At 62.4% G+C, this 16,578-nt stretch overlaps 1 protein-coding gene across 1 annotated transcript; it reads left to right on the top strand.

Annotated features, from left to right (window-relative positions):
- The first annotated feature begins 5,491 nt into the window (after nt 1-5,491).
- TCF23 (transcription factor 23) lies at nt 5,492-8,054 on the top strand. Its single transcript, XM_065400387.1, has 3 exons — nt 5,492-5,734; nt 7,093-7,371; nt 7,908-8,054. Exons 1-3 carry the CDS (start codon nt 5,492-5,494, stop codon nt 8,052-8,054), a joined length of 669 nt encoding a protein of 222 aa, XP_065256459.1.
- Nucleotides 8,055-16,578: the final 8,524 nt, after the last annotated feature.

The following is a 16,578-nucleotide window of genomic DNA, read 5'->3' as shown; positions in this document are numbered from 1 at the left end:
GGCGGCTGCGCTGGGGCTGGGGGCTCCCGGACAGCCGGACGTCCACTGCGCACGCGCACACCCGGCCGCTCCCCACCGCGCCTGCGCACAGCAGCCCGAATACGTCAGCATGAGGCGGCCCCGACCGGCGAGGCAGATCCGGGATCACGTGACGCCCGACCCATGTCGCGCCGGCGCCATCTTTGTGCGGGGCACCTCGTGCCCGCGGGGCCGCCGGGACCTTAAAGGGGCCGCGTCCTGCAGAGTCTGTGACGGGCAGCGCCGCGAGACCGAACTGCACAGGACAGCCGGGCTGTCCCCCCCTACGCCCCGCCCCCAGGGACCCCCATAGCCCCCCATCCCCACAGCCCGCCCCTGCTGCCCCCACACAGTCCCCCAATGCACCCCCATCCCTCCCTATATCCTGCCCCCAGGGACCCCTTGACACCCCCATCCCTCACTACACCCTCTCCTGCCCCCGAGAACCGCTGGGGAATGACCCCCATCTCCAGGGACCCCCAGCACCCCACAGCCCACCCTGCCCCCAGGGAACACTCCCAGTGACCTCCAGCCCCACCCCAGAGCCTGCTCCCTGGCAACCCCTGCCCCACTGCCACCCCTGGGCAGCCTTCCCCCTAGGAACCCTCCCCACAGACCCCCCACCTCCAGGGAACCCCTGGTGCCCCCTGCCCTCAGGGACCCCTCACCCAGCACACCTCCTGCCAGAGCCCACCCCACCCTACCCCCGGGTAACCCCTGGCAACCCCCTCCTCCAGGGACCACCCAGCACCCCCCTGCCCCCATCTGCCAGGCCCCCCCCCCAGCTCCCCCTGCCAGCCATTCCCCAAGGCACCTCCCAGTGACACCCCAGCAGCCTGTTAGTTTTTAGCACATGTGTCACGTTATTGACTTAAACTGGGACCGTATAGAACATGGTTGCAACCAAGGTCCTGTAGTGGCACCAAATCTTGTATAAACGGGGTCAAATGAGGTGTCTAAGACAAGGTTATGGTTGGCTGGTTATAATTATGCTGTCTATATGTGTGTATCAATTTCGTAGTTGAAGTTATAAATATTGGCTCTGTACTGTCTGTATTTCAAACTTATGCTATGCTTCTGGGAGACATCCCAGACAAGTTGGTGTTAGCTCTGCCTAGCCTGCTTGATGGCCCATTAAGGACCATCAGCTACAACTGACCCATGGAGAGAAGCAGGGCCGGCTCTAGGATTTTTGCCGCCCAAGGCAAAAACAATTCCCCCCCCCCCGTTTTTTAATTACCCCACCCCCGGCCCCGCCTCAACTCCGCCCCTTCCCCAAATCCCCAGCCCTGCCTCCTCCCCCCAGGCTCTCAAGCCTAGGAGGGACGGGGAGAAGCGGCGCCCGCGCCGCGGCCACTCAGAGTCTCCCCCTCCCTCCCAGGCTCTCAAACCTGGGAGGGAGGGGGAGACTCCGAGTGGCTGCGGCGCGCGAAACGGCTGTTTTGCGCGCCGCGGCCGCTCGGGATCTCCCCCTCCCTCCCAGGTTTGAGAGCCTGGGAGGGAGGGGGAGACCCCGAGCGGCCCTGGCGCGCGAAACAGCTGATTCGCGCGCCGCTGCTCCCCCTCCCTCCCAGGCATGAGAGCCTGGGAGGGAGGGCGAGTAGCGGCGCGCGAACGGCAGCAGCAGCAGAGGTGAGCTAGGGCGGCCGGGGCACATTTTTAGGGGCGGCATTCTGGCGCCGGCCATGCCGCCCCTAAAAATGTGCCGCCCCAAGCACCAGCTTGTTTTGCTGGTGCCTAGAGACGGCCCTGGAGAGAAGGCAGATACGCTTTGTAACTCAGCAAAGTATGCAGGGACTTGCCCATGTGACTCCAGACTCCATTTTGCTGTAATTTTCCACAGTGAGAACAAAGAGGTGTTCTTACACCTGGAAAAGACTATAAAAGGCTGATGCCTCATCTCCATCTTGTCTTCAATCCAGCTTCTTACCTCTGGAGAGACTTTGCTACAAAGGGAAGCTGTCTACACAAAGGACTGATGACCCATCCCAGCTGGGGATGTATTCCAGAGACTTGATTTGAACCTGCAGTTTATTCTATCACTGCTACAAGCCTGAACCAAGAACTTTGCCATTACTGTATGTAATTGATTCCATTTAACCAATTCTAGCTCTCATCTCTATCTTTTTCCTTTTATGAATAAACCTTTAGATTTTAGATTCTAAAGGATTGGCAACAGCGTGATTTGTGGGTAAGATCTGATTTGTATATTGACCTGGGTCTGGGGCTTGGTCCGTGGGGATCAGAAGAACCTTTTTCTTTTACTGGGGTATTGGTTTTCATAACCATTCGTCCCCATAACAAGTGGCACTGGTGGGAATACTGGGAAACTGGAGTGTCTAAGGGAATTGCTTGTGTGACTTGTGGTTAGCCAGTGGGGTGAGACCGAAGTCCTCTTTGTCTGGCTGGTTTGGTTTGCCTTAGAGGTGGAAAAACCCCAGCCTTGGGCTGTAACTGCCCTGTTTTAAGCAATTTGGCCTGAACTGGCACTCTCAGTTGAGTCCCGCCAGAACCAGCATTGTTACAGCATGGGCTGTGGTTGCACCTCATGGCTCCTCCGGGGTCGGGCCCACGGGGTCACTGAGCTCCACGCTGCCCAGCTGGACTCCCGGACCTGCCCCAAGGGGCCCAGAGACAGGACTTACCCGTGCCTGAAACAGTCACCTCTCCCTAACCCCCTCCTGCCTGCCACTGCCTCCTACAGGACCCCCCTGCCACCGCCCCCTCCAGGGCAACCCCCCTACAGGACCCCCCCGCCAGTGCCCCCCCTGGGGTAACCTCCCTCCAAGGGGGGTTGTTTTAAACCTGCTGCCTGTTACTTTCATTTGGGGCCCCTAGTTCTCGGGTGATGGGAAGGAGTAATTCTTTACTTTCCCCATGCCAGGCATGATTTTATAGGCCTCTATCATAAACTTGGGGAAAACATGTTGGCTCCTGGATCGAGCATCCACTCCTGGCTGCCAGCCCCAGCTCCTGGGCCCTACCCCTGAGAGCTGTTCAGAGAGCGGTCCCGCTGCCATCGCCACCTCCCCTGGCGCCAGCAGCACAGCCCCTGGGCCCGGAGGCCTCATCTCCTGCCCCCTCCCCGTGTGCCCTGTCCTGCCCCACCTGTCCTCTCTCTGGCCCAGCTCTGGCTTTTCCTCCCAGCTACTGAGCCCATGGCCAGCAGGAGGCAGGTTGAGGCGGGGCCTTGGCCAGCCCGGCGCTGGGCGAGTTTGCGGCTCTCAGCCGGGCCTGGGTTTGTCCTGCAGCGAGGCTGCCGGGCGAGTCCCCAGCAGAGCCAGACGCCGCGTTCCCCCGGTGCTGGGCTCTGCTCGGCCCCGGGCAGCTCTGGCTTGTGTGTGCGAGGAGACTGGGCCTTCTCTGTGCCCCAGAGCGGGCGTGAGCGGCTCCCAGACCGTCGCGGGCCTTGTACAGTTGCTCCCAGCCCAGGGCAGGGCCGGGGGCACTGAAAGCCTCACTTCAGACAGTGCAGAGCCTGTCACTGGGGCCCACTGGCTCTTCGTTAATCAGAGGTCGTTATGGGCGGGCCCATGGACGCCTCTGTAGCCCTGGGCCTTGTTCCCCCCAGGTCAGGGCTGTCCGGGGGCTGGGTCACGTTAACACGTCTGTTCCCTTTATTCCACCTCAATTAATGCAATAGCCCTCCTCCTCACAGCACATCCCCTAGGCCCCTCTGCCAGCACCCCCTCCTCACAGCACATCCCCTGGGGCCCCTGCCAGCACCCCCTCCTCACAGCACATCCCCTGGGGCCCCTGCCAGCACCCCCTCCTCACAGCACATCCCCTAGGCCCCTCTGCCAGCACCCCCTCCTCACAGGACATCCCCTGGGGCCCCTGCCAGCACCCCCTCCTCACAGCACATCCCCTGGGGCCCCTGCCAGCACCCCCTCCTCACAGGACATCCCCTAGGCCCCCCTGCCAGCACCCCCTCCTCACAGCACATCCCCTGGGGCCCCTGCCAGCACCCCCTCCTCACAGCACATCCCCTGGGGCCCCTGCCAGCACCCCCTCCTCACAGGACATCCCCTAGGCCCCTCTGCCAGCACCCCCTCCTCACAGCACATCCCCTGGGGCCCCTGCCAGCACCCCCTCCTCACAGCACATCCCCTGGGGCCCCTGCCAGCACCCCCTCCTCACAGGACATCCCCTAGGCCCCTCTGCCAGCACCCCCTCCTCACAGGACATCCCCTGGGGCCCCCCTGCCATCCCCCCGGAAGGCCTTACCCCCGCAGGGACGCACACCAGCAGGAGTGCAGTGTTGCCCGCAGAGGACGCTTGCCCTGGCCCTGGCTTTGCCCAGACAGGCCTGTGCAGACCTGGGCGCGAAGCGCTGGGAGCTGCCACCGGTCCCAGCCCAGCTCTAGGAGCCCCAGGAAACGCCCGGCTGCAGGGCAGGCGCCTTCGATCCAGTGCCCCCTCTGCCCCCCCGACCCCTGTCACTGCCATTGTCAGCAGCTTTCCCATCCCCCAACTCTGCCCCCTCGGGGCCCTGCTCACAGCCCCAGCTGGGCTCTCCAGTTTGCCAGTCTCATGCTCCCAGGGTCGGTTTTCCCCGGCTCTGTGCTGGGGGGGAGCGACTTGAGCAGAACGGCGGGAGCCAGGCCCCGCAGGAGGAGCGAACCCCACGCTGAGGTCCGGGGAGCACAGGAGGCAAGGAAGGGGCATGGCAGGGAGTCCCCGGGGGGAGGATGTTGCACCTCGAGATGGGGCTGGTCTTAGGTGGGTCCTGTCTCGTGTGCAGGGGGCTGTGACCGCTCGTCGCCCGGCAGTGGGGTCAGTGGCAAACAGACGTGGCTGCAGGTGACCCTGGAGCGCCTCACTGCCCTTCAATCAGCAGCACGGCCCAGAGCTGAGCTCCAGGCGGGCACCGAGAGGGGCTGAGCCGGGCATATGCAGCATGGGAGCGGGAGGCCAGGGTGGGGCATGGAGTCCTAGACTCCCACATGGCAGCGCCAAGCACTAGACCCTGAGCCCAGGCCCAGCATCCCATCACTGAGGGTCAAAGGACGAGGCGCCGACCCGCAGCTCCCATGCAGCAGGGCACTGGCACGGGGCCTGCTTCTCCCCGGCCCGCCCAGGCACGGGCAGGGAGCGTGGCACTGGGCGGTGCCCTTGCCCTGGGGAGAGCCGAGCTCCCCAGCCCAGCCCAGGCCCTGGGAGAACTGGAGGGAGGCTCCGGACGGGACCGCGCGTTCTCCTCCCATGCAAAGTGCCAAGGAGGGGGCGGCTGGGGAGCGTGGGATGCTCGCCCGGATACTGCTCCGAGCAGGAGCGAGCCGCGGCATCTCTCCTTACACGTCCCAGGAGGCAGATAAGGAGCGAGCGCGGCGGGGTACTCCCAGCAGCTCCCCGCAGGCAGGACACCCGGCACACAGCACCTCCCGCCTTGGCCAGCGCAGCCGCCCGGCCCTGCCGATGGGAGCAGACTGCCCGGGCTGGCCCGGGGACTAGCAGCACCGCTGCGCTGGGCATGGCCGAGAGCACCTTTGCAGGGGCGGACGGGAAGCGAATGGCTGGCCAGGGGCTGGAGACGGGCACCCCCAGGCCAGCCTCTGCCCTGGCTGGCAGGAAGATGAGAGGCAGCCCAAGCACACCCAGGCTCCCGCCAGGCTGGAGGAGAGCAAGCCAGCGAGAGGTGGGCAGCAGCCAGGGAGCCAGCAACGCGCCCAGCCTATGCCACAGCGTGACAGGGACCCTCCCAGCTGCAGGCAGGGTAAGGACCAGAGGGAGCGTGCGAGCGGGGAGAAGCACCCGGCACGCCCGGCAGGGGGCGCTGTGGGGAGCGGGGCAGGACTGTGGGTTGTGGGGGGACTCCCGGCTCCTGCAGCCCCAGCCCCTCCCGGCAGGGGGCGCTGTGGGGAGCAGGGCAGGGCGCTGGCTGTGGGGGGACTCCCGGCTCCTCTCACCAGCAGCAGCGGGGGGGAAACGGGGTCATTATAGGTTTCGACTTTCTAAAAGCCTGGGGCATGGCCCCTGCTGGTGGAAGGCAGCCAGCCTGGCTGGGCAAAGGGCAGGAACCCGAGCGCAGGGAGGACCCATTCCTGGCGGGATGGGGGGCTCTGTGTGCCAGCTGGGGCCGTTAATGAAGATGTTAACGACCTGGCGGGGGGGAACTGGGCGGAGAGGGGGGCAGTGTTTGCAGGTCACACAATCACAGACTGGAGGAGCCTGGGGCTGCCAGGGTGGTGAGACTGGACACTGACAAGCAGAGCACAGATGTGCCCGTGTTGCACCGCTGGCTGGGCACCACACGGGCACCAGTCGCTGGGGCAGGGCACGCCACGGCGCAACCAGTCAGCCCGGCTGCACAGCGGGGAGTGGACCAGGCTGGGAGCTGGTCTGAGAACCGAGGGGCGCCTCGCTGGGGCACGGTGCCAGGGCTGGGCACTCACTTCACTGGAGCAAGCAGGCGTCTCTGGGCCCTGGGAGTGACTGCGGGTATTGGGCAGGGTCTCCGGCCCTGGGAGTGACTGTGGGGTGTTGGGAGGCGTCTCCAGGCCCAATTGCCCCATGAGGGATCGTTGGGTGTCGGGCAGGGTCTTTGGGCCGCAGGAGGGACCATGGGGCGTTGGGAGGTGTCTCCAGGCCCCGGTAGTGACTGTGGGGTGTTGGGAGGCGTCTCCAGGCCCCAGGAGGGATTGTGGGGTGTCAGGCAGGGTCTCTGCGTCGCAGGAGGGACCATGGGGCATTGGGAGGTGTCTCCAGGCCCCGGTAGTGACTGTGGGGCGTTGGGAGGCGTCTCCAGGCCCTGTAGTGACTGTGGGGTGTTGGGAGGCGTCTCCAGGCCCCAGGAGGGATTGTGGGGTGTCAGGCAGGGTCTCTGCGCCGCAGGAGGGACCATGGGGTGTGGGAGGGGTCTCAGGCCCCGGGAGTGACTGTGGGACCCCAGGAGGGACGATTGGGCATCCAGAGAGGTCTCCGGGCCCCAGGAGGGACCCTGGGGCAGCCAGCGGGGTCTCCGGGCTCTGTGGGCAGACGTGGAGGTCCCCACACTCCTTGGCCTGGGGACTGGCCAGGCCACACCGGGGTTGTATCGGCCGCGTCTGGGCTCAGTGCTGTCTCTCTCCCCAGGGCCACGCCAGCTGTGCTCTGCCCAGAGGGAGCGCGGGGAAGCTGTGCCCCGAGAACGCAGCCCGGGAGCGCAGCCGCGTGCGGACCCTGCGCCAGGCCTTCCTGGCGCTCCAGGCAGCGCTGCCCTCGGTGCCGCCGGACACCAAGCTCTCCAAGCTGGACGTGCTCGTTCTGGCCACCAGCTACATCGCCCACCTGACCCACACCTTGCACCAGGGCCAGCCGCCCCCCGAGGCAGCCCCACTGGCGAGGGCACCCAGCTTCCTACACCCCATGAAGGTAACAGGCCGGGCTCCCCAGCATGCACTGGGCTGCCCAGGGTCCCTGGCTCGCGCCAGCCATGCATGCTGTGCCCCTTGGCAGGGCGGTGGGCCCAGGGCACCGCCTCGGGTTGAGTGGTACCGTGAGGCCGAGGGGGGCAGGCAGCTCCGGCTCTGCTCACGGCAGGTCTACCCCATCCCCCAGGCCCCGCGGGGACGTCCCCCGCCCAGAGATGCACTGGGGAGCTGCAGGAGGCAGTGGGGTATTTGGGGCTGGAGGGGTGGTGGGAGCTGGTCTGAGGGAAGTGACCAGTGGGGGGTGGGATCTGGGCCAGGGCCTGTGAGGCACTTGGGGGCACAAATTACCCCCCCGGGTATGCAGAGCCAGGAGGCCCCAGGGTGCCCCATGGATTTGGCCAGGCGTAGCTGCCCTCCCCCACCCCTGCTTGTCTGTCTGTCTCTCCTGGGGCCTCCAGGCAGCTGGGGTCCCTGGCTCTGCCTCCAGCCGGGCGCGTGGCCCCAGTGCTGAGCCCTCCCTCCCCCCGTGTCTTGCAGAAATGGCCCATGCGGTCCCGTCTCTACGCTGGAGCCTGGAGCGCGGATGTGGCTGACGTGCCTGCAGCTGCCCCCGCAGCCCCAAGCAGCAAGATGAGGAGGGGCTGTGAGGGGGGCAGCCCGGGGGCCGGCGGGGCAGCCCTGTGACACCTCCCAGCCTGCAGCCCCGTGCTCCGGCTCCCTGCATGGACCCGAGCCCTGGACTGGCCCAGCCGGCTGCCTGCGCCCCATGGGACTCCGGCGCTCTGCAGGGCTGGCCCGGACTCGCCGCGTCTCTGATCTCCCAGACCCCTGGCACCAGCAGCCATGTGCACCGGCCTGGCTGCCCTGGCTGGCACCGCCTCCTCCCACTGGCTCCAGCTCTCCGAGGGGTCTCTGTTGTCCCCGTGACAGCCCTGCCAGTGCCACGCCGCAGCACCCCATTGCCCGGCCCGGCCAGCAAGGGACTGATCCCCTCCCTGCAGGGAGAAGCCAGGCTCCCAGGCCGAGAGGAAGAGGAGGGAAGACATGGGGGTGGAGGAAGAAGTGCCGCTGCAGGGCAGCCTGGCTGGGCACCGGCCAGAGAGCAGGTGGGAGCCACATCACAGCGTGCCCTGCCCAGCCCTTGCCGTGGTCCCTGACCCCACGTTGTTTGATGGGCAGCACAGTCCGGTCCTGGGCATCAGAACTCCTGGGTTCTGTTCTCGCTGACGCACTCAGTAGCCTCGGCCGGATCGCCAGAGCGTACGGAGATGGGATCCGAGCCGGAAGCCACCTCGCCCGCAGTCCCGGCTCTTGTGGTGGCCAGTGCCAGGTGCTGCAGGGGGGGTCATAGACTCATAGCAGATCAGGGTCGGAAGGGACCTCAGGAGGTATCTAGTCCAACCCCCTGCTCAAAGCAGGACCAATCCTCAACTAAATCATCCCAGCCAGGGCTTTGTCAAGCCGGGCCTTAAAAACCTCTAAGGAAGGAGATTCCACCACCTCCCTAGGTAACGCATTCCAGTGCTTCACCACCCTCCTAGTGAAATAGTGTTTCCTAATATCCAACCTAGACCTCCCCCACTGCAACTTGAGACCATTGCTCCTTGTTCTGTCATCTGCCACCACTGAGAACAGCCGAGTTCCATCCTCTTTGGAACCCCCCCTCAGGTAGTTGAAAGCAGCTATCAAATCCCCCCTCACTCTTCTCTTCTGGAGACTAAACAATCCCAGTTCCCTCAGCCTCTCCTCATAAGTCATGTGCTCCAGACCCCTAATCATTTTTGTTGCCCTCCGCTGGACTCTTTCCAATTTTTCCACATCCTTCTTGTAGTGTGGGGCCCAAAACTGGACACAGTACTCCAGATGAGGCCTCACCAATGTCGAATAAAGGGGAACGATCACGTCCCTCGATCTGCTGGCAATGCCCCTACTTATACAGCCCAAAATGCCGTTAGCCTTCTTGGCAACAAGAGCACACTGTTGACTCATATCCAGCTTCTCATCCACTGTGACTCCTAGGTCCTTTTCTGCAGAACTGCTACCCAGCCATTCGGTCCCTAGTCTGTAGCAGTGCATGGGATTCTTCTGTCCTAAGTGCAGGACTCTGCACTTGTCCTTGTTGAACCTCATCAGGTTTCTTTTGGCCCAATCCTCCAATTTGTCTAGGGTCCCAGAAACCCGCAGTGGCAGCTAATCCGCCCCGTGAAGGTCTCCCCCAGTCTCTAAGCAGGAGCCGCTCGAGGCCTGAAGCTGGGGTTTCATTCGCTGCCCCGAAGTGCCCTTGAGGCAGAGTTCAGGCTGAGCGCTGACCCTGCCATGTGCCCACCCACAGCCTGGGATGCACTGAGCCTCGGTCCCGTCTCGGTGCCCTTGGGAGCCCGACCTTCCCCTGCAATGCAGACGGGCGTCCGGGACACTCCCTGTGCCTGTGGCTTGGAGAGCATTAATGGGGGCCCCCAAACCCTGCCCAGGGCTACGGGCCTGTCTCAAGCCAGTGCCCCGGGCATGGGGACCTTCGAGCGGTTTGGCTATTAAAGTGAGTGCCTTACGGGGGAGCCCCTTGAGCAACCCCCCACCCCCACCCCACTAACCCTCCCACCCGTGCACGGTGATTGCGGGGGGCCAAGCAGGATTTACATTTACATTTGAACCAGGGCAAAACAGAGCTACAGCCATCCCGTGTTTGTACCTGTCCCACTGGTCTGGGCTGCCGTGGTTGTGCAAAGGCCCTTGTTTCCTAGCGTCTAACAGCCCCTGCAGAGCCCCTCCCCATGGACCAGCCCGCTGCAGGGGGCGCAGCGCTGGGGGGCGCTGGGTTGGCCTGGCCTGGAGGAGTTGGCTGGGTTTATTTTCCATGATAAAGGCCAGTTCCTGTTTCATGGGAGGCCAGCGGCCAGGTGCTGCCTCGGCCCGTGTGGCCTCACGCCAGGCCCTGGCCCAGGACTCGCTCTGCAGCATGGAGGCCCTTGCGGGCGCTCGGACGCCCTGCAGCTCCTGGCCTGGCTTTGCTCACTCTCGGGCCCGCGGTTCAGGACATGGCGAGGACGTCCCCCGGCCGCAGCCGCTTCCGTGCACCTTTCAGCTGCCTTTTCTCGCAGCCCTGCTCTTCTCCTGGGCGACTGGCTGTGGAGTTGGGAGTGCCAGCGCCGAAAGCAGGAACTGCTCGCGGGAAAACCCACCATCCACAGCACGGCCTGGCCAAGAGCTGCCCGGGCAGGACTCCGGCATGCCTCCCGAGCTCAGGGGCCACAGCCTGCGTGGGAACAGGCACAAGGCACTGCCTGGGGCACCCCGGCCTTGCAGCACTGCTAGATCCAGCTTTGACCCGGAATCCCTTGGAAACGGTTCCCAAAGGGGCCGTAGTGGGCATCCGCTGGAACCAGGCCCTGGGTGAGATCGGTTTGGGGAGGGGCAGAGCCAGTCTGAGCCCCAGGTGTGTGCCAAGCATGTTATCAGATGTGGCCGTGTTGGGGTGTCCCTACATCTCTGGCTCCCCTTGCTGGGGCCCTAGTCCCACAGTGGAGCCCCGTGAGCCCAGCAATTCTCCGGCCAGCTGAGTACGCGGGGATGTCCCAGCACTCTGGAGAATCGGCTCTTAACAGTGAGCAGGTTTCACCCGTCACCAGAGCGCAGCCCCAAAAGTGACTGGAGAGTCCGGTGAGCCCCGCTTCGAACTTGCCAGCTACTGCCTCAACAACTTCCTGTGGCAGCGAGTCCCACAGGCTAATTATGCAGCATGTAACCAATCTTTCCTTGTATCAGCTCTGAATTTCCCCCTTTGAACGTCCTTGACGGTCCCTTAGGCTTGGCCTGTGGGGCTGGGAGAGCAGAATCTGCCTTCTCTGAGCGTCCTGGTTTTAGAGCTTTGTAGCACATCCTTTCTCTGTCCCCCTGGAAGGCAACAAGCCCAGTTGTTTGTCTGTGCACAGCAGAGGTTTTCCAGCCCGTGTTGCCCTCTGCTGACCCTCCCGCTCTGCGCTCTCCTTGGCAGGGGAGGGCCCCACACTGCACACAGTGTGTCTGGATTATTCACCACCTCCTTTCTTGTGCGACCCAACGCTGGGCTCTGTGCCCCGGGCGCTCCCTGCCCCCATGGCGGGCTGGGACAATGCACAGCTGGGAGGTGCCTGGTGCCGCGGGTGGGAGGCTCTGGAGGGGCTGCCGGTGCAGTGAGAGGAACCAGCGACCCAGCTCCATGGGAAAGAGGCCAGGGCCAAGGCTAGGACTGTAAATCTGTCCGGCACCTGGACAGCGTCCCGCTCACTAACGAGGCTGCTTTCTCCTCCGCTCAGCCGCTCTGCCAGGGGAGGGGGGTCCGTCCCCGCACAGCTGGGGCCTGGCGAGTGCTTCCCCCCCCCCCAGCCCGCCCTGCATGCCCCCGGCTCTCAGCAAGGAGCCACAGCCCTTCACTGGGGCTGGCTGGATGCAGCTGCCCCAGGCAGCTGCTCTCCCCGTCCCTGGGCTGGGCCAGGGGCCTGGACAAATGGATGGACAGATAGACAGGGCCAAGGGGCCGCGCCACTGCACCTTGTGACCCTGCAGAGCAGATGGGGAGGGACCTTAGTGCTGCAGGGTGTTGGGGGGGCGGGGGTTGGAGCTTCAGCCTCTGGCAGCTGGAGCCCACCTAGGGGCCAGGACAAATCACCCCCCATTCATGTCTGGAGAGGGGTTGCCCTCAGCCGTGGGGTCAGTTCTGCCCTTGCTCCCCTGCAGAGACCCCCCCCCGCCCCTCGCATGGCCCTGCCCCTCCCCCACGGCCCTGCCCTGTGCATGCAGCGACCCACCCCCCCGCCCCTCGCATGGCCCTGCCCCTCCCCCACGGCCCTGCCCTGGGGTTACCGCATGGCTGGGATTTGACCAGCCTGGCCCCAGTTTTTAGGGATTTGCAGTTGCCAGAAAAAGACCGGTCTGTGCCAGGCAGTTTGACATGGGGCCGAAGCAGGGTTCTCAACGGGGGTCGTGAGCTGGGAGCCCCCCCCGGCCAGGCGCGGGACAGCGAGGTTTGGGTATTGGGTGTCTGGGGGGGTTGGGCGCACTCAGAGGCTTCCTGTGTCAATACAGAACATGTGAGACGCGCCAGGCTGCAGCGCTGTGTCTCCCCGTGCGCCGGGCTGGCCAATGGGCATCGTCTGGGTCCGGGGAACGGCCGCAGGGCAGGCGATGCCAGCGCAGAGTGTGGGACAGACAGCGGCCGTGCGGGGTCGAGTCACGCGCGTGAGGTGCCGTGCGACGTGCTCTCAGTCGTGTCGAGCTGAGTTACCTCGCTAGGTGCTAGGTGTGGCTGCTGGGGGAGGGGCGGGGTTCCCTGCTGGGCTGGTTTTTTTTGCAGCTCAAAGGTGGTAACCCTACCTGCCCCACCCCTCCCCCACAGCCGTGCCCCTGTGCTGCCCCAGGGCGGGGGGGGGGGGTGTCCCTGGCTGATCCCGAGGGCCCGGCACCCCTGGCTCCAGCCCAGCAAGGGCTCTGCTCCCCACTGCACACGGGAGCCCCTGACTGGGCCAGGGCTGTGCTAGGAACCACAGCAAGGGCCATGCGGGGTGGGGGGAGGGGGCCTCTTCCTGCCCAACAGATAAGAGCCCCCAGTGTATTTGCAGCCTGGCTGTTCCAAGGCAGCGAGAGGGGGTGGGGGGGCTGGGAGCACAGCTGGGGGGAACAGAACAGCTCCAAGGCAAGGCAGAGAGAAAGGCTGGGCTGGGGGCGGGGGACGCCCAGCTGCCCCTCAGAGAGGGCCTGGCCCCAGCTGACACCACAGGGTGTGGCTGGACATGGGCCGCGGGGGCAGCCGCTGGACTTAGGGGAGCCCCCGCCCCACAGGGAGAGCCTTAGGAGTGCTCAGCATGGGCCTGCTAGAAGGAGAAGGGGGGTCTTGCAGGCCGGGGGGGCGGGATTGGCTTGGCCCTGTTGTGCTGGCTCTGCATGCACTGGGGGGGCTCAGGCTCACAGAGCCACGGGGGGGGGGGGGCAGGGCAGAGCCTGGCACTTGCTCACCCCCACCCCGGGGCAGCTCAGTGAGGCTGGCAGAAGCAGGCGCGGCCCTTCCACGTCACAGAATCACCGGCCTGGAGGGCCCTCGAGAGTCCCCGAGTCCCTGCACTCAGGGCTGGACTCAGGAGTAGCTCAGGGGTTCTCACAACACATGTTTTGGTGGCCTCAGAGTGCGGCCACCAACTCTTGCTGCTGCCGCCTGACAATTGTTCCTAAAAGAATTCACTTGAGGAGAAACAAACAAATATGCACAGATACGTGTCCAAATCTCGGTCATGTATTTAGAGGGGGCTTTTTTTGCTGACTCAGTAAGAAAAATAACGTACGTGTCTCTATTCTTGACTGGCTCTAAACAGAATCGACACAGATAAGGTGCTTTGCACACTCTTGTCTTTTTTGTTGTTCTTTCTTTTGCTTTTTGGGGGGTTTAGATTTGCTGGCTAGTAACTCTGCTGCTGGGAAAAGTGATCCTTGTACTGTATGTTAACAGCACTTTGCCCAGCTGCCCAGCTAGCTACTAACAAACAGAGAAATATCCCTTTTCCCAGCAGATTTACTCAGCCCCGGTGAGCTGGGGACAAATTAAGCCCGGGATGGGGAGGCAGGTAGGGAGGCCGATGGGGAGGTAGTGAGCCTGGGGGATGGAGCACAATGCCCTGTGCCCGGGGGCGGAAGTCTGACCCCAACGCCTCTGGGAAGGTGGGGAACTCAGTGGCTGCCTGCTCCTCCAGTGTTTGTCAGGGTCCAACCCCTGCTGTGGGCTCTTGGGGAGGGGCCACTGCTTGCCCCCCCCAACCACCAACCAGGAGGCTGTGGCCACAAGAAAAGCCCCTGGTGGCCTCATGTAGCCACGTTGGCCGCATTTGAGAAACTACACCATCCCTGACAGGTGTTTCTCCAACTTGTTCTTAAAAATCTCCAACGACGGAGATTTCACAACCTCCTGAGGCAATTTATTCCAGTGCTTCACCCCCCTGACGGTTAGGAAGTTTTCCCTAATGTCCAACCTGAACCACCCTTGCTGCAATTTAAGCCCATTGCTTCTTGTCCTGTCCTCAGAGGTTCAGAAGAACAATTCTTCTTCCTCCTCCTTCTAACAACCTTTTACGTACTTGAAAACTCTGATCATGTCCCCTCTCAGTCTTCTCTTCTCCAGACTGAACAAACCCAATTTTTCCAATCTTCCCTCATAGGTCATGTTTTCTAGACCTTTCATCATTTTTGTTGCTCTTCTCTGGACTTTCTGCAATTTGTCCACATCCTTCCTGAAATGTGGTGCCCAGAACTGGACACAATACTCCAGCTGAGGCCTAATCAGTACAGAGCAGAGCGGAAGAATTAATTATTGTGTCTTGCTTACAACACTCCTGTTAATACATCCCAGAATTATTTTCACTTTTTTTACAACAGCGTTACACTGTTGACTCATATTTAGCTTGTGATCCACTATGACCCCCAGATCCCTTTCCGTAGTACTCCTTCCTAGACAGTCATTTCCCATTTTGTGTGTGTGCAACTGATTGTTCCTTCCTGAGTGGAGCACTTTGCATCTGTCCTTATTCAATTTCATCCTAGTTACCTCAGACCATTTCTCCAGTTTGTCCAGATTTGCCCTTTTCCAGATTTCTGGAATTTCTCCCGTCTTCCATGTCTTCTCAAAGATAATTGCTAATGGCTCAGATATCTCCTCAGTCAGTTCCTTGAGTATTCTAGGATGCATTTCATCAGTCCCTGGTGACTTGAAAGCATCAAAGGGCACTAGCAGCGTTAAGTGTGTGGTCACGGCAGAGCGGAGGGAGAGCGCTCTCCCAGCACTGTAAAAAACCCACCTTCACGAGAGGCGTGGCTCCCAGCGCTGGGGCACTGGCTACACTGGCGCTGAAACTTGCCGTGCTCAGGGGTGTGTTTTTTCACACCCCAGAGCGAGGAACTTGCAGCGCTGTAAAGTGCCAGTGTAGACAAGGCCTAACTTGTCTAAGTAATTTTTGATTTGTTCTTTCCCTATTTTAGCCTCTGACCCTACCTCATTTTCACAGGCATTCGCTATGTTAGACGTCCAATCGCCACTAACCTTCTGGGTGAAAACCGAATCAAAGACGTCATTAACACCACTGCCATTTCCCCACTGTCTGTTATTGCTTCCCCCCCTCGTTGAGTAACGGGCCTGCCCTGCCGTCCTTGAGCTTCCTCTCGCTTCCACCGTATTTGGAGAATGCTCCTTGTTCCCTTGTGGCTTGTGAAAGTGAAATGAATTCTATTAAAGAAATAGAATGAATTAAAGAATGCTGTATGTACCTTTAAGTAGAAATGAGAAATGCTGCAAGCCAGGGGGCAGGAAAGCAGACATTTAACTGCTTAATGAATTGCCCCACTGAAGGGCAATTGGTGAAGCATTAGCCTTAGATCGATAAGAGTTAATAAGGAAGCAGGATATGCATATTGTGCCCCATGCACATTTTCCAATTTTGCTCTCTCTGTCCCTTTGTTTAGTTCGCACCCTTTTATCTGTATCAATAAGACTGTTTGACTCTTGCAGGGGGGCTGACATTGAATGCATCTGAATGTATTAGCCGAGCGCTGTGCTAATAAACAGAGCGCTCTGACAAACTGAGTCCGGAGTCTAACTTGGACAGGCTCGAGCTGGTTTAATCTCGTTTTCTGCCTGGGCGCTGCCTGCTCCTGTGGTTTTTCAGCAACATTTTCTACAGGTGATTTAGGTCCCGTCTGACCCCCGACCCCCGGGGCCTGGCTCCTCCCCCTTGCAGCCCACACCCCCGGGGCCTGGCTCCTCCCCCTTGCAGCCCACACCCCTGGGGAGTGCTGGCCAGGCTCATTGTAAATGCAGCAAGTGATGGGCTCCCCCCCCCCCATAAGCTCAGCTCCCAACTCTGCCCCCCACTTTTAAGGAGCCAGCCCCCTGGGCTTTCTGCCATGCCTGGCGCTGCAGCCCTGGTCCAGGAACAGGGCAGGGACTGGAGCGAGCCGAGGCCCCCATCAGAGCCGCGACTGGCTCCTCCTGCCGCTTGGGGCGTCCCGCCCAGCCCGGGGCAGTCAGAGGCTGGGGAGCAGCCGGGCAGGCAAAGCCACAGAGCCAGCCCCATCCCACAACGCCGGGCTTGCCCGGCTCCGGGCAGCCTCTGCCCGTGTTGACTAGCAGCATTGGGCCCTGCTGCACGGGCCTGAGGGCGACCCAGGTGGGTGCTGACTGCAGAGCCGGAGGGGT

Source organism: Emys orbicularis, chromosome 3 (genome assembly GCF_028017835.1).
Source record: "Emys orbicularis isolate rEmyOrb1 chromosome 3, rEmyOrb1.hap1, whole genome shotgun sequence".
Lineage (NCBI taxonomy): Eukaryota > Metazoa > Chordata > Testudines > Emydidae > Emys > Emys orbicularis.
The sequence above is the reverse complement of the archived record's forward strand: the minus strand, read 5'-3'. Positions and strand labels throughout refer to the sequence as shown.